This window comes from Stigmatopora nigra, chromosome 12 (assembly GCF_051989575.1).
Source record: "Stigmatopora nigra isolate UIUO_SnigA chromosome 12, RoL_Snig_1.1, whole genome shotgun sequence".
Taxonomy (NCBI): Eukaryota; Metazoa; Chordata; class Actinopteri; order Syngnathiformes; family Syngnathidae; genus Stigmatopora; species Stigmatopora nigra.
This window is the reverse complement of record NC_135519.1, coordinates 11240782-11261931: the sequence shown is the minus strand read 5'-3', so window position 1 is coordinate 11261931 and position 21150 is coordinate 11240782. Positions and strand designations below refer to the sequence as shown.

Below are 21150 nucleotides of genomic sequence, written 5' to 3'. Positions count from 1 at the left end.
AAAAGAAGGAATGCATTTTCATTCTAAACCACTCTAAACCTGACGTTCTTTCTTTAGACTATTCTTTTTACCTTTGTTAAATTAAGGAGAAGAAAGTAAACCTAGATCAAAGCAGAATGCTGCGTGACTGTGACGCCATTGTCGTCGTGACAGAGGGGATTTGGCAACGCGCTTACAACACAGCAAGCAGATGTGTGAAGGCTGACAAAAAATAAAAACGACCGCATATAAATGACAAATTTAGCACAGCACTGCCGCAGAGTCGTGATTAGAAGACAAACGAGGATCGTACATGACTCCAACTCCACCTGCTGTTAAAGTAGAGAACACAAGAGCTCATTTCATCCTCTCAGGGACAATTGACATTCCAATGGACAACTAGAAATTGACACTTCAACTGTACTTAACCCCTTATAAGGCAAATTACTATTTTTGATCATAAAAATAGGTTAAATCTTTTTAAACGATTGTGAATACATTCTAAGTTAGTCATCTTGGTTCAACTCAAGTTTATTTTGAACTTTATGAACACTGAAAAGACAACAACGTACGTACAGCATTATTATTATCATCTAAAGCGACGATTGGTCGTTTCTCCACGGTCATATATTAACTCTGTCTCAGTAGTATTTGTACAGCAGCCTTCCGCGGCAGACAGTAAGAACGGGTCATTAGCTTCATTTTAGTACATTGTGAGTGGGGGGACAAGGGAAAAGACAAGATGAGGACATTTCCATCATTGATAAGACATCTGATTGGACAATGGGTGGTCCCTAAGGTAACTATTGTTTACAGCATGGGAGAAATGCGAGGATGCACTATTTCGATTGGAAATGACTGCAGTCCAAGTCAAATTGCCTCATTTGTATTTTTTCCTGACTGATATGATAACGGAAACACATTATTCCCAAATAATTCTCTTCATGATTTAAATATTTATCTTTAGGTGAACAAAAATCATTCATTCACTTACGTTCCGTACCGCTTAACCTTACTTACTTAAGTTAAAACAAAACAAAAAAATGCTAAAAACGAAGGCAAAAGAAAATAATATTCTTAGGTAAAAAATAAAAAAATATTAAATTATCGTCATACATTAAAAATACTTTTGGGTAAAAAAAGAAATGGAAAAAAGAAAATTGAATTGAAAGTAAAAGTGAAAACAAAAGTAGATTGTCTTCATTTGAAAAATAAAAACAAATAATAGCTTTTTCAGTAAAATGGAATGAATTAAAAACTGCCTAAAGGTAAAAAAAACTATATACTCGAACGGAAAAAACATTTAGGTTATTGTAAGAAACAGAATTGACAAAAAAAAATCTGAGAATGTTATTCATGAAAGCACATACGTGGATACTCACACATTTGAGGGATTGTCACCGGCATGCGTATCTGAGGGAGGAACTGCAAATTTGGAGGTTCCCTTGAATTAGCCGCTAGCAACAAGCTAACGTTTTTTTTTATCCATCTGGAATCAGTCAACAGAAAAAAAGTCAAGTTCACTCTTACATGGCCCCTCCCATTATTTGCATTGCAGATTTTGCTTGAGTTCTGCAAAGATGAACAAGCGAGCTGCCTCCTGGTCCGACCTACCAGCTGACCATTTTCAACTTCTACTGGTGAATCAATAAATAGGAATGAGAATAAAAGAGCAGTCTCTATCTCTGTCGTGAAGTCATTTCAGGGCTCCTCAAAGAGCTGCAGATCAAGCCTGACCACGATCTCGCCGGTGGGGACTTCGTGGAGAAGCAAACGCTTGGTGATAGGTCCCTTGGAGCCTTGGTCTTTCTTAATCTCGGCCAATCGGATCTCGGTCCTCCCCAGGAAGTCTAAAAATCACGATACACACATTGTAAAGCTTGAAATAACAAAAAAATGTGTGCAGATTCTGGGAAATTTGCGGAGGACGCACCGTCGGGCGAGAACTGGTCCCGCTCGAAAACAGTGATGCAGAGGACGTCCTGTTCCAAGTCTTTGATGAAAAACTGGCAGTTGGAGTTCCACTTGGGATTCAGCGTGTCCTGCCATCAAAGAAAACTTTTGTATGAACTAAAAGAAACTTAAGTGAGCGGCTACTGTACCTGCAGCGTTTTGGTGATGTGACACTGCGAGCCCATGGTGACCTCACAGTAAGGATTGCTTTTTCCTGCCACAAAAAAAAAAAACAATGTCACTTGATGACAAGCTAAGATAAAGTGGACCAGGGGAGCTCCATTGAAATGCATGTACAGTAAAAAAAACGAAATAACCAAATGTGTCATTTTTATTTATTTATAAAGTCCTCCATGCAAAGACTCTAGCTTTTCATTACCGTGCGAGCGACACGGCTTGAGTTCAATTCCCTCCACGATGTTGACCATCAGCCTCCCGATGCCGGTGGCCCGCTGGGAACGCACTGAGACGGCAAAAAGCACAAAATCAGCAAAAAGCAAAACAATTGGCGGAATGAAGGGAAATGGAGCACCTAGATATGCCTTTTCTCTCTTTTTCTTCTCCGTTTCTATGAACAGTTCGGAAGCTGCCTTGATCTTCTGGACCCAAGCCGTTCTGTGCCGTACACAAATACAAAAATAAGATACCGGTCTCGTTTCTGGGTAAAGTTTAGTCTGGCAACTACCGCTCGTTGATGCTCTCCGCCCTCAGGGTATAAACTCGATCGATATGGGAGATGTGGAAGAGGGGCTCATCCCCCGAAGGGTCCGTCGGGAGTTTCACCAAAACTTCGTTGAGGAAGATGGGCTGCGTTACATGAAAACGGTGTTATCTTGTTTGCATTAAAAGTATTAACTTACATGTTTTTCAAGTAAAAAAATGATCTTGCATAAAATACTTAAAAATATTTCCAAGAAAAAAGTAAACTATTACTTCATGTCAAAAAAGTTTAAAATGTTTCTTAAGACCTTTCACAATTAAAAAAACAAACATTTTTTATTGTGTACTTGGAAGGGGTTAAAATAAGTCAATATTTGGCTATATCAAAATTGTTTACCTTTATAGACAAAATTGAATATCATAGTGCAAAGTTATATTAAAAACATGATTTATTTTGACAAAATAAAGCATCATTTCTTTAAAAAAAATGTACACAAAAAAAATCTCACCGTCTTGTACATGCGGTATTGCAAGTGCGTTTTCGACGAGAAGACTTTGTCGGATCCAGATGAGCCCAGAGGTTTGGTCACCTGAGACACAGTGAGGAAATGTTGTTGGCATTTTTTGTTCATTGACATCCTTGGCAAGAAAATACAGGCGTCACCTGTGTGAGCAACAGGAAATCGTTGAAGAGGAAGCCGTAGAGCTCCTTGCTGCTTTTGGCTTTAAAGAGTTTGCCACTGTGTAGAAACTTGCGTGGGCCCAAACAATTTGTCACCGAGTTGAACACCAATTGCTGCAACATCAATTATAAAGCATGTCATTTCCACTATTATTAATTTTCTTGAAAATGTATGTGAAAAAATTGTGGAGTACCTCTGACAAGCCTTCACACTGAACGTGAGCTTGAATCCACTCCAGACGATCCGAGTTCTCCTTCTCCCTCACGCCCTCGTTTACCTGTACACATAAAACTCTTGCCGTTATCTTCTTGTGGCCCCTCAAGCAGTAATTGAAGAGGAATCACCTGCGAACACAATTCCTCGGCCTTTTCCAGGGCAGCTTTCAGGTGACTGTGGTCAGGATGCGACTCGGGAGTGTTTTCCAAGATCTGTTTGTCACGAGGAAAGAAAGGGAATGACGCCCGTTAGGATGCAGGCGCGCGAGTGAGTGTGCATAACATACGTTCTTGATGATGAGCGGGTAGCGAGTGACTCTTTGCATGGGCTTGAGCAGAAAGCTGGAAAGAGGCATTCCCTTACAGCGAGGGTCCATGGCTAATCTCTGACAAAAAGACACACACAAAACATGTTAAAAGTTATGTATTTTACATCTAGAATTTTGGTAATAATTTAATAAGGCATTCAACACGGAAAAAGAAAATAAAGCATAATCCCTCAAGAACGGTCAAACAGATATTTGTTCCAAGAAAACAATAAAATGGAAAAAAGGCTTGCACAAATTTTGCTATATTTGAAATCAAATTATTGATTACCTTGAGAAAGTCTTTAATTTCAGGGTTGTCGTCCGTTTTCTGTTGAATCAGCGTGGCTCCGTTCAGCTGACACGAGCAGAACCTGCAGGAAGCCATGGGTTACGTCACATGTTGACAAAGGCTATCCGTGCACCGGCTCGTCTAATATATCAACATATATATACACCACATAAACGTCCGCACCTGATATATGGCTGCATGTGCGGCAACTGGTTGGTCAGAATGTCTCCAATCATCTTGACCGGCATGCGGTCACCAGACATCTTCTTTCTCACCCTGAGAGCTCTGTGGAATTGTCATTTTTAGTTTAGGTGAGAACTTTTGACAGGGCACTTGTCTTACTTGAGCAACTTGATGTTGCACATAATGAGTTCCTTCCAGTTGACGAAAATCATGGCCACCTCCTTCTCGATCAGCAACTCGCAGTCCAGCAGGGGCTTGTGGAAAATCTGAACAACATGTTGTCACTTTAGGTCATGTCAACATTCCGTTTGTCCGTCTCACCTCTGTGACGAGTTGCAGATCGTTGACGTAGTTCTCCTCGGTGACGATGAGCTCGTGGATGTAGCCCTGACGTTTTCTTTCCATTGGACTCAGCATGTCAAGTAAGTGAAGGTCAGCGCACCCTAAAAAACCCACAAAAATCAGACTTAGTCGGGCAAATTGAAAAAAATAATAATACAATACAATAAGAAGTTTACATACCTGAAATGTGACTAATACACAGAAAATATAGTATTATACTGACAGACTATACCATAATTTCTGACTAATGTCTAATTTTTGGTGTGAAAAGGCGGCAATCAGGAGAAAATGGTTTGTATCGGACAGTTTTAATCACCATCAGACTGAACGCCTCGCACAAAAGCAGGAGAGATTAGCACCGCGCTTGCTTACATTCATACTGTACATGGCCTTCATTCTCGCCTTTCTGTTTTGTTCCAACAAAAAGCTCGCTCGCGCCTTATTTTGAAAAGTGAGGCGCAAGTGCAGTGTGCTTTCATTTGGCTGTTCGACCACTCATTGGCTCATTAGAGTTCATTAAAGTTCATCCAGTAAGAACAGTGAGAGACATTTGGCTCAGCTCAACACTGTCAATCAGAGAGGAGCCCATGTGAGAGAGATTCCAGCATGTTAATAACAACTATATTGCATATTGAATATTTCACCCATCCCCCCCAAATAAAAAATATGTCATTTCATAAATCGCTTCGTTACGCTTGCGGGGTATACACAATAAAAATGAAAATACTGTCATATGGATAAACAACAACAAAACTATGGCAACCAATATATAGGACTAGACTGTTGCCATGGGAACATAAACATAACTAGGGTCTTGAGCTTCAGTGCCATTGACGGTGGTTACCAGTCCAAATAGATTGGACTTCCATTACTGTCAATGGCATTTGATAATTTAAAAAGTTGGGGGGTCGGCAGGTTGACATCGGGTTTGTTTTAAATTCACTAGTCTGATTAAAAGCGCATGGTACAAATGCACATACAATTTGTAAAATCCTGATTACAAGATGATAAATTTAAAATGAAGTTGGAAGAGCCATATGTAAGAATTGCAATTGAATTATTCATTAAATTAAAATTAAACATTTTAATTGTTCTATAGTGAGATTTTCCCATTTTTAACTGATCTAAATTATGAATCTATTGATCAGGGCAAAGAACGACTAAAAATGTACATTACATTAAAGTGATATGGATAGAAGAGTTTTGCTCTGAATGTAATAAAAATGTTTAGCTTGACTTTTCTGATTGAAAGAATTTCACCCAAAATAAATTTCTCTTCAGAATCTTACATATGGCTCCTTTAAAATAATACTGACATTTTGTGTGCTGTGAGATTTCGGGCAAATTTACTCTACAGCAAACAAATGCAAAATAAAGCTGATCTTTTTGACCTAGAAATTTACAAAAGTAATGGAATGATTTACTAGTACCGCATGTGTGAGTAGCCGTTAAAAAGACGTAAACAAAAACGACATAAAGTAAATACATTTTTTAAAAACGATTGTTGGTAACAATGTGGTAAGGAGAGGGTGTTGTTGTTATAATTTCCCAAAGTGTACCGTGTGTTTGTTTGTATGTGTTTCCTGCCTCCCCTCCTTCGTCTCCGCTTGAGAAAGAACGCAAGGGGAGGAGGCAGGCAGAGGAATCTTTGGCCGTTACGTTACGCGTCGGAAAACGTTGTCCAGCAGATAGTGGGTCTTTCTGTGAAGCTGTGGGGAGGGTACGGGTTAGTCGAGGAGGGGACATGGGGTAGGGGGTGGCATACATTTGACACAGGAAGAAAGCTGCTGTGGGTGGAATTAAAAAAAATAATAAAGAAAAATAGCAAAGCGGGAATGTGCAAAGGAGGGTTAACGGCACACTGAAAGGAAAATCAGGACAATAAATTAATGTATATTAACTTAGAATGTAATATACAAAGTATTTTTTTGCCAAATGTCAAAAAAGGATTAACATTAGTGAGGATTAAAATGATTTTTTAAATATTAGTAGTTTGATCATATGAGAATTAGTTTCTATTTTGCCTGAAAACAAATTTAAATAGATTTTGTAGAATTATAAACAATATTGTATTCTTGTAGGTATTGGACAAATGTTTCATTATAAGTTTCATCCATGTCCATAAAGAAATGTTTGTTAGGGGGCAAATGTTGAAGAGGGCAATGACATTTTAATATTGGCAAAATAAATATATTATATAGTATTTCATTTCCCAAAATGATTTTGGACCTCAAGTAAACCTTTAAAAATGTATTTTTCCTAGACATAAAAAAAACCCAACTGTATTCTCCTAGTATTTTCAGTGTGTCTTTAAAACTCCAAACAGGGATGAGCTGAGGTGGACTAAAAATGACCATTTCCATAAAGCCACAAAACGACCCACTATCCACCTCACCACCGCGCTAGGACCTCATGAGGCGTGCGTGCGTGCGTGCGTACGTGCGTGCAATACAGTCAAAGTCAAACACGTCAACAAGTCCAATCATGGACGCTCCTCCTCGCCTCGCCCTTCCATATCGCCACACGAAAAATGGCGGCGAGGCAAGGTGGGGGCGGAGCCGCGCGAACAGACAAGAAAGACGCTTAACGTTTACAGTCGGTCAGTCGTTTTGTCTGTCTGTCTGGCTCTGTGTGTGGCCTGTACGGGTGGAGGAGAGTTGCCATTTCCAGGTCATGTGACCGCTCGCTGCTGTCCCATTGCTTGAGTGGCCTAGTGGGCGTGGCCTAGTGGGTCTCTTTGAGGGCTTTGAGGAGAGGGGGGTTCTGGGTAATGATATGATCCTAGAGAGAGGACGACAACAACAACATCAACAAAAACAACGCAAAAAAAAATAACAACAACAACAAGAACAACAAATTGGGTGCTATGTAAGTGAAGCATGCAGTGACATCGTAAAAGGTAGAAACTTTAGAGCGTGGAAAATATATAATAAAATTACAGGGCTAAAAAGAAATATTTTAGTCTATTTTCACGTTCATTAATTTCAATTAATTTACTTTTTTGGGCGGTGAAGGGCGCGAAACAAGGATTTGTGACTGACTCACATTTTGGCTCTAAAGTCTCTCCATCTATGATCAAACATGCTAGGGTTGGGAGAGTGAAGTGATACATGCGGGAAGAGAGAAAACACCTAAAGCTAACGGATAAAAACATGCACAAACACACATAAAAAAAAGCATATGAACACACACACACCATCCAGAGGTGGTGTGTGACTGAACTGGGGATGTTTTCAAAGAGGCCCAAAGGACAACGAGGTCACTCGACGGGAGGGAGGGACAGTGTCTCCACCACCACAATCTGGTGTGTGTGTGTGTGTATGTGCACGTGTGTGAGAGAGGGATAGTGTGGTGTGTTGTGTTAGACTGCACACTGTGACGACTTTTGACTTAGTATGCTTGTTTTGTGTGTGGGTGTGTACTCACACTGTGTGCTGGGGTCCGTGTCAGTGGTGAGCTTGACATAGTTGCTGGGAAAGAGACCCTCGCGACCGTTCAGCTCGCCTTTCCACCAATCGCAGTCGTCCCTGTTGAGCACGGTGATCACCTGACCCTTCTGGAAGGCCAGCTCGTCGTCGTTTTGCGCCACGTAGTCGTACATGCCGATCACCTGGCACATGGCTTTGCCAACAACACGGGTGGAGTTAAGTCATATGTTTGCATTTCTGCTCAATTAAAAAATGTCTATAAATTATTTTTTTTACGTGCAATGCTCAGAATCTCACAGTGTGGAATATCTGCATAAAACAGTGTGTGAGCATCTGTGTTTACATACTGGGGTTGGCAGGAACAAGTTTGGGCGGCATGGGCTCAGTGGGCGTGGTCTTGCTGGTGCTTGGGCTGAGCAGCTTCACGTAATTGGCCGGAAACCAGCCGATCTGGCGCTTTTTCCCTCGGGCCTGAACCAATCGCAACATGTTAGGCGCCCATTGAATCGATTTAATGTGCATAGGTATTTATCCGTTTGAACTGAAAGCAGTGAGTGATTATTTTTAATTTAGACAGGGAGGGGCTGGCAGTGAATAATCCCTGCCAGCCTCTACTAGTCTAAATGTATTGGACATCAATCTGCTTCAATGGCAGCCAATGAGCTATAAAATATAACCTGCAGCTCCTCAGTGCAACAATTTGGACTGAGCCTTAAAGGCAACAAGTCTTGATTTTGGCTGTTTTACTGCCATATGTCTTGTTGTACCTGAAGTTCTCCCTCCCACCAGCCGCCAGGGTTTTTCTTCCTGATGAGAATGAGCTGACCCGGGGCTAAGGTCAGCTGCTCAGCTCCAGTTGCGCAGTAAGGGGCAATGACTTGGGCAATCTCTGATAGTGAGATGGTGGGGGAAGAAGCAGAAGCATTAATAAAAGTAATATTTAGTGGAAAAAAAATTCTGCATCGTCATAATACACTACCTGGTTTCTTGCCAAGGCTCCCCGTCTTTCCTGCTGGCCCCAAAGACTGGAGATGGGGAAAGAAATGTAACCTCAGGCAACGGACATGACCATCTCATCCTGGCTAAACCTCACCTCTGATGAGGCGTCTCGTGGTTTGACGTAGTTAGATGGGAAGACACCCGTTTTTCCTGCCACCGTGCCCGTCCACCAGTCGCCTTCCTTTCGGGTCACCGCGACGACGTCTCCCTGCTGGAAACTCAAGTCGCCCTGCTCGCTGCTCTCGTACGTGTACATGGCGACAAACTCTGCGCAGACACATAATGAGGGACACATATGTAAAAGAATCCGAATTTGGCCGAGTCAGTTTGGTGTATTAGGTCTACCTTCTCCCGACTCTGTGGGTTTACAGGGAGTGGGTGAGGGTCGTTTTCCATTGGGGGGGCTTTCTGCCACCATGCATTCACTGAAAGAAATAGAAGGAGGAGGGAAATTAACATTTCTCATTGTAGTATGAAGCGGGAGATTTTGGAAAGGAGAGACGAGGAAGCCAACCCTGCATTTTTGACGCGTACTGATGAAACAAGTGGGGCTGGGATGGAGGCTGCTACTGGAGCCACCAATGGGAGCGCAAGTGGGGGCGTCATGGTGGAAGAAATGAGCTTAACATAGCTTTTAGGGAACCATCCTCTCTGTCCGGTCTGAAGCTCTCCTAACCACCACATGTCCTGCTGCTCAAGCACCGTTATAATCTATGGAAAAAACATGTGCCTGTTAATTAAGGTGTAAAATCCATTTGCCCAGGAATTGATCACAAAAAAATTACAAAAGGCATCTTTCTATTTTGAATGTATTATTACAACAAGAAAGAGTTGATTTAATGGTAACCTCGCTTTTGTTGAAGTTGAGGTGGTTGTCCTTCTTGGCTCTCCAGGGGTACAAGGCCTGAGCCTGCAGACCCTCCACCTTCTCCCCTTGACCGAGCACAGGAGATGGCGAGGATCCCGTGGTCATGGTGGCCGGCGTAAATGCCGAGCGTTGTCGCAACTGAGCGGACGGAACGCCGAGGGACGGATTCTGGGCGGCGGCGGAGGAGGTGGGCCAGGCATCCCAGCCCTCGCTCTCCATTTGGCTGCTCGTGTTTGACGGCCAACTGCCAATGTTCAGTACAACCATAAAGAACTGCCCGTTCTTGTTTCATTTTACAGGTTAATGGAAAGATTCCTTACGTGGTGTTAAAGTCAGCCCAATTGCTGTTGGCGGATGACGTCGATGAGGAACTTTGTCCGGGTGCAGGGGGAGGAGGCGTGTTCATGGGCTGCTGGGCTGTCGTCGGGGCGGCCGAGGCGGACGCCCGCAGGCTAACGGGCGCTTCATTGTCCGGTATTCGCTCTGCATAATTGGCTGGAAACCACCCAGTACGGCCTCTGAGCTCTCCGCCAAGCCAACCCGGTTCTCCCGTCTGAGACTCGTCCACCTATTGAGGCACAGAAGTTTTGACATTTTGTGGGTTCTCGTATGAAAAATAAATGTAGAAAGAATTAGAGATCTTAAGGTAATCAATACGGGAAATGGATGAATGAATGTATTGTTTTGCCAATTTCAATGGTAAAAAAAAGGATTATTCCACACAAAAACAAAAATAGGAAAGCATAGGTGATTTTATGAAATATCAAGGGGGAGGTGCTATTATGGGAAATATGTGTAAGGAATTTTTATTTTCCTCCAGGGTGATGTGCAATGGGAAAATTGATTATAATACACTCAAGTATACTTAATGGGATAATAGCTTCAAAAATTTGATTGTGGACATGCTAGGGTTGATGTGTTTTCTTCATCCAAATTCATAGAGGATCAGTCAAGCCATTATGAGGTAGTTGAGTGAATCGATGTGAGTGAGGATAAGCGATTAAAAGGTCCGCAACACTGGGGGCGTTTCGGGGCAAGTCATGCACTTACCCATTCCCCCTTCACCTTCAGTTTGCACGACAGAGAAGAAAGCAAAGTATTACACACGCACACAAGTATACTATGAAAGATACTCCTCCAAACTGGATATATACTGAATATTAAAAATCCGCATAGGTGTGGTTTACTATATTACCCGATTACAAATGAATTCCTGTTTATCTATATTTCCCTTCATCCTAATTGTGTGCAAGCATCCTACCATGATGACGTCACCGGGAGCAATGCTGATCTCATCGTGGCTACGAGCGTCAAATGGGTACAGCGCTCTGTAGTAGACCACCTTCACCACCGCCTGCTGTTGCTCAAAGCTGCTGACCGCTGCTGCCTTCTGTTCAAATAGGCTCGCCACCGGAGCGTTTTCTATTTGTTCAACAACAACAACAACAAAAATATATATATATATATGAGTACTAACCAAGTACAGAGCAATAACACATAGGTGAAAATCTTAACATTAGCTGTGGCTAACCTGTCGAAGCCCAAGGATCGGACGGCTGGCTGAAGAGCTTGTTGAGTTTTTCCTGCACGTCCTTTTTGCCTCGGCCTTCCTCATCCGTCTCCTCGATGGATATGGCAGTCTTCCGTCCCTCAGCGTCCTCATCTGAGCTTCTCCTCTTCCGTTCCTCCTCTTCTTGAGCCACTCTGTTGAGCCATGCGTGGGGGGCCGACGCGGGGCTGGGGGCTCTCTGGGCCGATCCCCCTAAGTCTTCGTTCCTCCAACCCATAACTTTGTCTGAGGACAACCTGACGTTGACAAACAGAATGCATCAAATAAGTCACAACATTCAACTATATTTATACCATTTAATTAATTTATTTTATAAACCTGGCGGGTTGCCAGGGAACTTTTTTCACAACCAGGCATTGCAAGATTTTTGGATGCACCGGTTCAGGTGTACTTAAGTCCTACCTGCTTTCCTGCAGCTCGGCAGATTTCCTATCCGTCGGCGTGTGCGTGCGTATCATGGAGTGGGGGTCTCCTTCCACCTCTTTTTGTTTCTGCCTCTGCTGCCGGTTGTGTATCTCCCTCAGCTCCTGTCAAGCAACACGGGAGATACAGGAACCAAGAGTGGTAAGGACGAGTGGGATAGGATTGGCTGGTGTCAAAGGGTAAACAACAACAACAACAACAACAGCAGCAGCAACGACAGGCGGCGACAACAGCGAGATGTACAGTATTAGTTTGGGGGTTCATGTGCAGTTATGACAACCAACTGTGCCATTAGAGAACTTATCTGTCATCCAAGAAGACTAAACTGGACTAGACTGAGGAGGTAACGCGTTAAAAATCACTCCACAACAGGAAATGAGGAGACAATTTGCCATGCATACATTCCTGAATGCAGTGGACCTCTGCATATTGGTGGTCTGGATTTTTGGTGAGTAATCCCAATGCCATTTAAACTATCATTATAGACAATTATAACTTTAATGGCATGGATGTTCAAGAGCCATTGATTTTTTTTGCCACTCATGATTACCCCATTGGTCAAACAGTGGAGGTCCACTTTCCATGTGACAAGCAACACACTGAAGTACATGAAAACTCCCTTCTGCTTTTACTCAGATATAGAACACAACACTTTTTACTTATCAAACTCCCATCAAAACTGTTTAATTAGTACCAAAATATATATTGGTCTCTATCTTACCTATCTCAGTGGAGAGGTTAACAGGCCAAAGTGTGAAGCAGAAATGTAGCATGAAATTTTAAAATGAAATGCTGGGAACTGTGGATGTTAAATATGAATAAAAAACTTGTTTACACTGCAACAATTTTTGCCATGGAATGTCATCGACTTATACAAAACCAGCATAACCACATTTACACAGCATACCAAGGATCAGTGCATGCATGTCAAGCCTCAGCAAGGGCAACAAAACCACAACAACCTGCTGACACTATTGAACTCCTTTTCTAATGCGACAACCAAATTCCCCAAATCATCTTGTAATTTGATCTGTGGCATTGTGAAAAATGTTATAATGCGCAGACTATAAGGGGACATATTATGGAAAGCACTATTTCACAAATACTCACTCATATTGCTCAAATGTCTCCTTTTTACTAAACTGAATGATTGAATATTTGGGATTCTCATCAATTGGGCCACCCCAGTCGCACTACCACCTCAGTCCAGCAGGGTCAGTGTGCTCTACCTGTCTCCCTCTCTGCTCGTCGTCAAGCTGTCGTCGCAGGGCTTCTATCCTGGCACAGTGGCTGGCATAGAACTCACACAGAGACTGGCATGGGCAATGGAGCAAAAAAAGGGGAAGAGTGCGGAAGGGGAATAAATAAAGGAGTAGAAAACAGAAGGGTTCATTATGCAAATCTCAGAATTATGACGGACGGAGATGTCAATGGAGGAGGGGGAGGAGTTATCGTGCCAGAGACAAGCAGCATGGCAATGCAGTGAAGATGATTGAGGAAGTAAAGGAAGAAGGAGGGAGGCCAGATCAAACGTTATCCTATTTACTTCACAACAGCCTGAAGGCTGCTGTGAAGATCCACCGGCAACATCGGTCCACATCCATTTGAAAACATATTAACCTCATTTAACTTTACAAAAATTGCAATTCAATGTGACTATTTCTTCCCTCCAACAAAACCTCCCCCTGACTTGTCCACTAAAAGCACCATTGCCTCCATCTTCCTCTTTCAGCTGGTCAAAATAAGACTAATTCTTGAGCAACAAGCATTAGTATGCGTCACACCAACACACACATCAGTGTACATATGCAAGGTAAATAAACACCACAAAAAATAATGTACGTGAACATTTAGCCCAGGGCAACCCTAATCTATTACATACATTCTTAATGACAAAAGACAGTCACTTCCTTATAAAGGCTAAACATCTGTCTAAGAATGTTTATAAAGGGCCTGAATGCAACTTAAATATACCAATATGGTTCAATTATGACCCACCTTTAAAATTATTTGTTACCTAAAATCATTTACGGCAGAAATAGCCACGAACATAGTTCACGTGCATTAAGGCAATACTCGCTGTTGAACAGCGATGTTATGAAAAGTTAGTTATTGTTACTGATAAATGGATTTGGCTTTGACTACCTTCAACTGAATATTGAAAGCGTCGATTTCTAGCAGCTTGGCCCTGGTTTCCCTCTCCACTGTATCAAGTTGCTCTTTGAGCTGCTGTCTACTGGACTCCTTTTGATCGACGGCCTTCTGCAGTGATGACAGATTGTCACCTGCACACAGAAAGAAAAAAATGGCATTCATTTGTATTTGGATGCTCAAGATAACTAAAGAATGAAGTAAGGGATGGTCATCAAATTTGCAGGTTATTTTTGTCAAAGATCACAGAGTCCAAATGGGAATTTTGGAATAACAGATATATACTCAAATTTAGCTAAAGAGTGGCGTCGTGTTGGGGCATAATGGCAAAAATAGGCTGCCCACAGGTGATGAATAATAATACTTACGCTGCAAGCTGTTTTGTTGAACCTGTTTGAGCTGATCATTGAGACACTGCTTGTCAGGAATTAGATTACCAAGCCAATGCTGGGAGTCCTGCAGTGACATAAACTTGTGTTAAATGACAGGTCGCAAAGAAGGAAAAGATTTCCAGGGATGTTTCTGTACATACTTGAAGCTGTTGTTGCAAAATTGTGATTTCAGCGATGCGTGTCTCCCTGGTCTGATTGGTCTGCTCCACTTCCCTCCGTTGAGCCGATAGACGGAGACGGACATCTTTCAGTTTGCCCTCTAGCTGACTCTTTTTGTCATTCTGTGGGGTGGAAGGAAGCAGGTAATTGCATTTATCTGTGAAAAAGCTATTAGGCTAAAAAAAGGCAGACACCCTGGTGACGCATTTGAATTAGCCAAGAGTGTCACCTCTTGGGTTTTGGGATTACCAGAGCCTCCAGTTCAAACTCCAGGGTCTTCTTGCGGGCTTTGAGCAGAACGATACTCTCTTGCTCTCGGTTCCTCTGAGTCAGAAGCTCCTGACGGCGCTGGCGTTCCCACTCCAGCTGCCTTTGCCGCTCGAGCTCGCGCTTAGCAGCCTAAATGATTGTGGGAAGCGGAGATTGCCAACTGTATTAGAGCTCAAGTCATGCTAATGCATCCGTAGTCTGTTATTGGAGTCCACTGTTACCTCTCTCCTCTCGATTTCTTTGCGCCTCTCCTCTTCTCGATGCCTCTCCAGCTCCCTCTGCTTCTCCAGTTGTTTCTCCAACTCCTGCTGCCGCCTTCTCTCTTGCTCCATCCTCTCACGCTCCTGACAAAGAGACACAGAAGAAAATGGCTCGTATTCTCCATTGTCAACTCATTCAAGCTTTTAACTCATGCTCTTTGCAGGACCAACCTTCCTCTCCTGTTCTTCCCTTTCCAACGCCGCCAGCCTTTCCTGTTCTTTCCTCTGCTGCTCCTGCAAGGCCTGGCGTCGCTTCTCCAGCTCCAAATTTCCTCGTTCAAAGTTCTCCCTCTTCTTATCCTCGAAGGTGACTGTGGGGGAGGCAAAACTAATGTAAATCCAAATATAATATGGTGATGGCCAAAGAAAACTATTTTTGTAAGTTAAAGATATAGAATATTTTCAGTACAATTTTTTTTCCCAATGGCAATATCTTTCAAAAATCTGTGATGCAAATATGACGCAACTCCCACACCTGGAAGTTTCTTGTCCAGATTGCTCTCCACCTCCTCCTCCGCTTCCTCGGAAACACTCTTCTGGTCCGACTGTACGCTGTCACTTCGCACACGCCTGAAACAACACAAAAGAAGTGTTGTCATCTTTTGTGTATGTATACACAAAGGTTTTATAAGCCTGACGGGCAGTCAGGCTTTTCCAATGATTCCAAATATCCTTTAGTCTGATATGCACCTGAATGTAGGAGGGATGTAATCAGGTGGCAGGACAGGTGGCAAAGGGAGTCCAGACATGGCCATGTCGATGAGGTGCATGGCCAAGATGAATTCCTCAGCTGTGAGTTTCCCATCTTGGTCAATATCTGACAGACTCCTAGAAAAAAAAGACAAGTCAAGCTTGAAATATTAGTGGGCCAAGTTTGAAATAAATAGAATAATCCTATGGAAGAGACCAACCATATTGAGGCCAGCTGGCCTTGAGGAAGACTGGACTGCATGAGAATGGTGCGTGCCTGTGGACCTGCAAAACAGAAAATGTGGAAAAAAGTCAATTTGACGGACATGCTTGAGGAAAATGAAGGACATTTGTGAAAGAGCGGGTGAGCGTACCAGTCAGGTGGCCGCTCATCATCTTGTCATGGGAATTAAACAACTGCCTATACTTGAGTCTTGACGATTGAGGGACGGCCCAGTCAATGGGGATCTGACTACTGTAATAACCAATAAATGACGACATATAACGTTATTGTTTCAAAAGCACTACATGGCAAGTGTGCGACATACCTAGTGGCATCAAAGGACGGAGCCTTCTGCAATTTGGTGCTGGAACGGTTAAAGGAAGCCTTGTTCACCGAAGAAGCTGTTTAAGTTGGAAAAGAAAAAAAAATAAGTATAACTATAATCATGGCAAAACTTTGGTGAAAGTGTTACCTGGGTGGGAGAAGGTTGAGATGGGGTGCATCATGCCCGTGGTTGGGGCTCCGTTGGCCATGGGCGGTGGCAGCGGAGGTGGGGCCGACGAGACTAAAGGCGGCGAAACGCCGACGGGTAGAGGAGGGAGCGGTAGAGGGGGCACGCCTGGCAGAGGGGGGCCGAGGGATCCCAGGGAGGGCATGGGGGGCATGCCTGGAGAATGGAAGACAGACGTAAAAGTCTAGTGGTAAGATCTATAATTTGTGAATTACATCTACAAGGATGTCATACCAAAGGCAGCCTGTGGGGGTAAAGATAGCGGAGGCTGTTTCATACTGGGAGGTAATGCAGGAGGAAGGGGGTGACCCTGGAGTTTAAGCTTGATGAGCTTCATGGCGATGGAGAACTCATGGATGTCCATTCGTCCGTCACCGTTCATGTCGGCCAGAGCCCTGAAAACATAAAAAAATGACTAAACTTCTATAATTTGACACAAAATAAAATTTGGTAAACCATGTATTTTGGAGTGGACAATGTAAAAAGGTACAAAATGTAAATAAACCAAGTATAGATGCCCTGGACTTAATTTTCTGTTGAAATGACAAAATGCTATCAAATAAATCCACAATGAAGCAATCATCCCCTTTTAAAAATTCTGACCATTCCAACCACGCCTAGAAATTTGACACATTGTCATTTCTGGTAAATCTTGTCACATTGCTGATAACATCCAACCCATCATATGTTCCATTTCTGAACATAGTGGCTCAAGACTCGTTAATTTTTGCGATCTGACTCACCAGATTTGTGCCAAAATGGGCGGCGGCAATCCGGACTGCAGGAAGAAGTTCCTGGCCTGATCTCCTAACAACGTCAGCACGCACGCACAAAAAGAGGAAGTGAGCACAAAGGAGCACACATTATTCCGCCACGGACGACCTTGAAAAGGTTGTGGAATTTAATGCATGAGGCCCCAGGAACATAAGAGGGCGACAATTACCCGTGATGTAACCCCCCGCTGTGGGAGAGAGGCTGTGAAACTGCTGGTCATGTTTAGCCCGCTCATCCACCGAGATCAGGAACACGTCCGGGCCTGAGACCCCGCCAAACATGCATAGGTATTGACAGGAAAGAAAAAAAAAGGGGGGGGGGGGAAATAAAGTAAATGGGGGGGACGGGGGAGAAAGGGGAAGGTATGAAGAAAATGCATTAGTCATGTGTTTCATTTCCTATGGAGAGGATTCCTTTGGAGGGACCGCAAGATGACGGGGTGTTGCATTTACTGACCCGTGAATGCAGTGGGGAACTGTGCCATGGTTCACTCGGTCTTTTTCACAAACACAACCTGGAAAAAAATAAAAGAAAAGGGATTTAGAGGAGCAGTTTTATTCCAACAGTGTAAATCAGCAATTTTAAGACAATACGATGATGGTTGACATTTTCAGTTTCAATCGATTTGATTGGCCCATTGCCAGTGTCAAACATCTGCTTCTATTTTGTAAAAAAGACAATCCACATTTTTTTGACAGACCCATTAGGGGAAAAAAAAATATGACCACATCCAAATTAATTAAAACTGCTACCCACGCCTTAGCAAGTCAATGACACAACCTTGTGCGTGCATACATGTGGCATAACTCTCGCACGAGTATGTTAATCAAATCCAGATCTTGCAAAACCCACACAAGCCCCCCCTCAAACAAGCCCACTTGGCTGAGAAGACGCTGTAAAAACTTCAACTTGACCTACTACAACTTTGTGCCAGTTTACAAAAACACTGAAATACCCCAAAATGCCAAAAACATCAACACTATTGCTGCGTCTATAAGCCTATGGAGGTGTGTCTTACTGGACGAAAGTCTTTATTGTCCGAGCTGGAGGACAAAGTAACCAGCTTAAGTGGGTCAGAGGGACAAAGCGTACGCACACACTTGCATACGATTACAGTTGCGAGGCTCGGCTGCTGCGAAGCAGTTAGATAACTATAACAAAAGGGTGGTCAGTTTTTAAAAAAAATCTTAGATTTTGGAACTTTTGGATACATTTAAGTTGCCGTTAGATCCAGACCATAATACAATGGAATCTTTTTTGTTTATTGCAGAACTTGATGTCAACATTAAGTCTTGGGGGTGACGTAAAACAATTCAAAGAGTAATGATGCTCATTGAACAACTTTACCATATGTGAGATATTAGAACTTTATGCCATGCTAAATTGCTCCTGGTTTTGATTATTTACTAAAAGGGAACAAATTGAATTTGAAAACTCATGTATGATGGTCAATAATATTCTCATCAGTGGTAATGATGCACTTTGCGTCAGCCATTTTTCTTTTGTTATGTATGGTGAATCACAGTTTGTTATGATGGGATTAGTCCAGATAATTAGAGCAGGGGGATGGAAGCCAGAATGCTGTTATCAAGCCTTGTGGCAGTTTAAACCAACCCCACACACACACACACACAGGGAAAACAACAGCGATTAAGGTTCAGACTCATTCTCTGCCCCCTTACTTGCCCCCGTGACCCCTCTTAGATATAAATGTTTATGGATCTAAGAACTGCTAATGACAGCCATGCCCTGGAAAATCATATTGGAGGATCAACAGTGAGCAAGCTGTCGTTATTAAGAGATCAACAATTGTTTGAAATTGACCAAAATATTGACACTTGGGAAGCGTGTTTTCCTACAGCAAACTATGTTTTTTGCTTTAATCAGCAAAATCATTGCTGGCTTCTTCCCAAAAATAATATGCAGTAGTAGATCTTGTACATTTACATCATCAAAAAATAAAAAGCTGTGAAAAGAGAAAACACACTTTGAAATGCTACTATAAGCAGTCACTGAGTTGACCTCTTGTGTTATATCACACATCAGCCTTTTATTGAAAGCCAAATTATGTGTGCTTGCAGAGATGTTGTACAGAACTGACTAATGCGACCTCTCACAGCAACTTAGCTCTAGAGTTGACACATTGACACTTACTTTGCCCCACCGCCCCAACCCAATGACACATGGCAGCACATTCTTATCACATTACTGTAAAGTGGTGAGGTCATACACATGAAACCTGACTCGATTTGCCTACCTGCTTCTTAATCCACCTTTTGCAGCTAACACTTAAAGTGAGCAGACTTGAAATGCATCTAAATTACCGTGGGATTTACGTTAGAACTGCACCCAAAATAACGAAAGTAGATTTTCCGAACTAGTCGGTTGGGATACAAATTGAAAAGGGATTTGCTGTCAATGGGTTAAAAGTGGCCTGAAACACAATTTAAGTCATGTAGTGTCTCATCTTGAGCACTAGGGGGTACTTGGTAAAAACAGTTGATAACAGATAAAAGCAGCAGCATTGCATTGTTGTGTGATCTTGAGAGCTAGAATAAAAATCAAAATAAACATACAAAAGTATTGAGTAAGCACACATTTTAAACGCATCATAAATACTTACTCCAAATTGCTTCTTGATGCACGAGATGGGGATTTACAAAGACAAACTTTCTCTGTGATTATCTTGGGAAGTTCTGAAATTTGGCTTTATAAATATCTACATTCATGTTTAGACAAGAAAAGCGAGCAACAATTTGACTTAAAGTGATTTTTCGTGCAAAGATCTAACTCGTATTCAACTTGAAGAACATAATTTGTAGTCACTTGAAAGTGTTGGACAATTGTGAGACTTCATCAAAGCCAAATTCTCCCCTTTTAGAATCGGCTTGAAAGTTGCAGTTGAACATGACTTATGTGCTATCTGGGCTGCATATGTAACCAGGACCTGGAAGACTAAAAACAAAAGCACTTTAACTTTCTTACAAGCATCCATTGTTACCATAGGAACGGCTCCACACTGGCATTTCCAGTGAAGGCTTAAAGTGACCCTTCCGCTAAAACTGGCGTGCTTAGTGACATTAGATGGACATTTAATCTCCATTTAATGTGACATTTCCGCACACAGGGGCATTTTCCTACGCAACCATTTAAAGGGATGGGCAGCCTTCAGTAACATCCAGCTAACGTTAAACCAAGCCGAAGCTAATTTGTGGACAGATCATTTCGGATTATTAACACGATTCGTCATTTTGGGTGTTTTTACAAAATAAATAACATCCGAGTCTTCACGTGAGGTCAACGACAGGCTGTGCAAGATGCAGTGATTTAACGTTAGCCTAGCGATGGCTATCACTTTTCTGGAGAAAGAGCCGATCGGCTACCGTGTCGGCATCGCGAATAACAGAATTGCACGCCGGTGAAGTCGCACTTTGTCCGGCCACGGAGAGCAAACGATCGGAGTAACTAATAGGGGACGTCTATACACTTAGCATGGAAGCTAACATGGAGCTAACGTCAGCCCGCTACAGGGGACATTCTTTCGCATCCCATCCAAAACACGTCCACTCACCTCATAGTGACGCTTTCATGGTGAAATAGTGCACTAAGTCCCTCCGATGCTCAACTTGAAGACCAAGGTGACCCCAGATCGGAGAGTTTATGTTCCCAAATCTCCCCGTTTCCCTCCTGATGAGATTCTCCTCCTGCTGGTTCCGAAATCCTGAACGAACAAGCAAGACAGCAACCGAGTACGATCAGGGACACTTGGGAAAATGGGGGGTGACGTTAGTAAAAGTATCGCGAGGTTTAGTGCAGTGAT

General features: G+C 42.7%; 1 protein-coding gene across 1 annotated transcript; it reads right to left on the bottom strand.

Moving 5' to 3' along the window:
* Nucleotides 1-1238: 1238 nt before the first annotated feature.
* On the bottom strand, nt 1239-21116 carry itsn1 (intersectin 1 (SH3 domain protein)). Its single transcript, XM_077729063.1, has 45 exons — nt 20902-21116; nt 17787-17844; nt 17500-17592; nt 17300-17363; nt 16791-16951; nt 16518-16712; nt 16371-16446; nt 16197-16297; nt 16044-16107; nt 15823-15960; nt 15608-15702; nt 15304-15443; nt 15094-15216; nt 14852-15001; nt 14584-14724; nt 14420-14507; nt 14046-14185; nt 11880-12004; nt 11439-11713; nt 11169-11329; nt 10958-10972; nt 10228-10475; nt 9887-10151; nt 9554-9750; nt 9385-9464; nt 9134-9306; nt 9020-9065; nt 8808-8929; nt 8388-8511; nt 8039-8233; nt 4592-4713; nt 4430-4536; nt 4271-4372; nt 4088-4169; nt 3778-3876; nt 3620-3703; nt 3469-3552; nt 3257-3388; nt 3102-3182; nt 2618-2739; nt 2465-2547; nt 2312-2395; nt 2082-2146; nt 1913-2021; nt 1239-1829 (listed from the first exon to the last, which is right to left on the bottom strand). The coding sequence occupies exons 2-45, from the start codon at nt 17812-17814 to the stop codon at nt 1681-1683; spliced, it is 5328 nt and encodes a 1775-aa protein (XP_077585189.1). The 5' UTR covers nt 17815-17844; nt 20902-21116; the 3' UTR covers nt 1239-1680.
* Between the last annotated feature and the right edge of the window lie 34 nt (nt 21117-21150).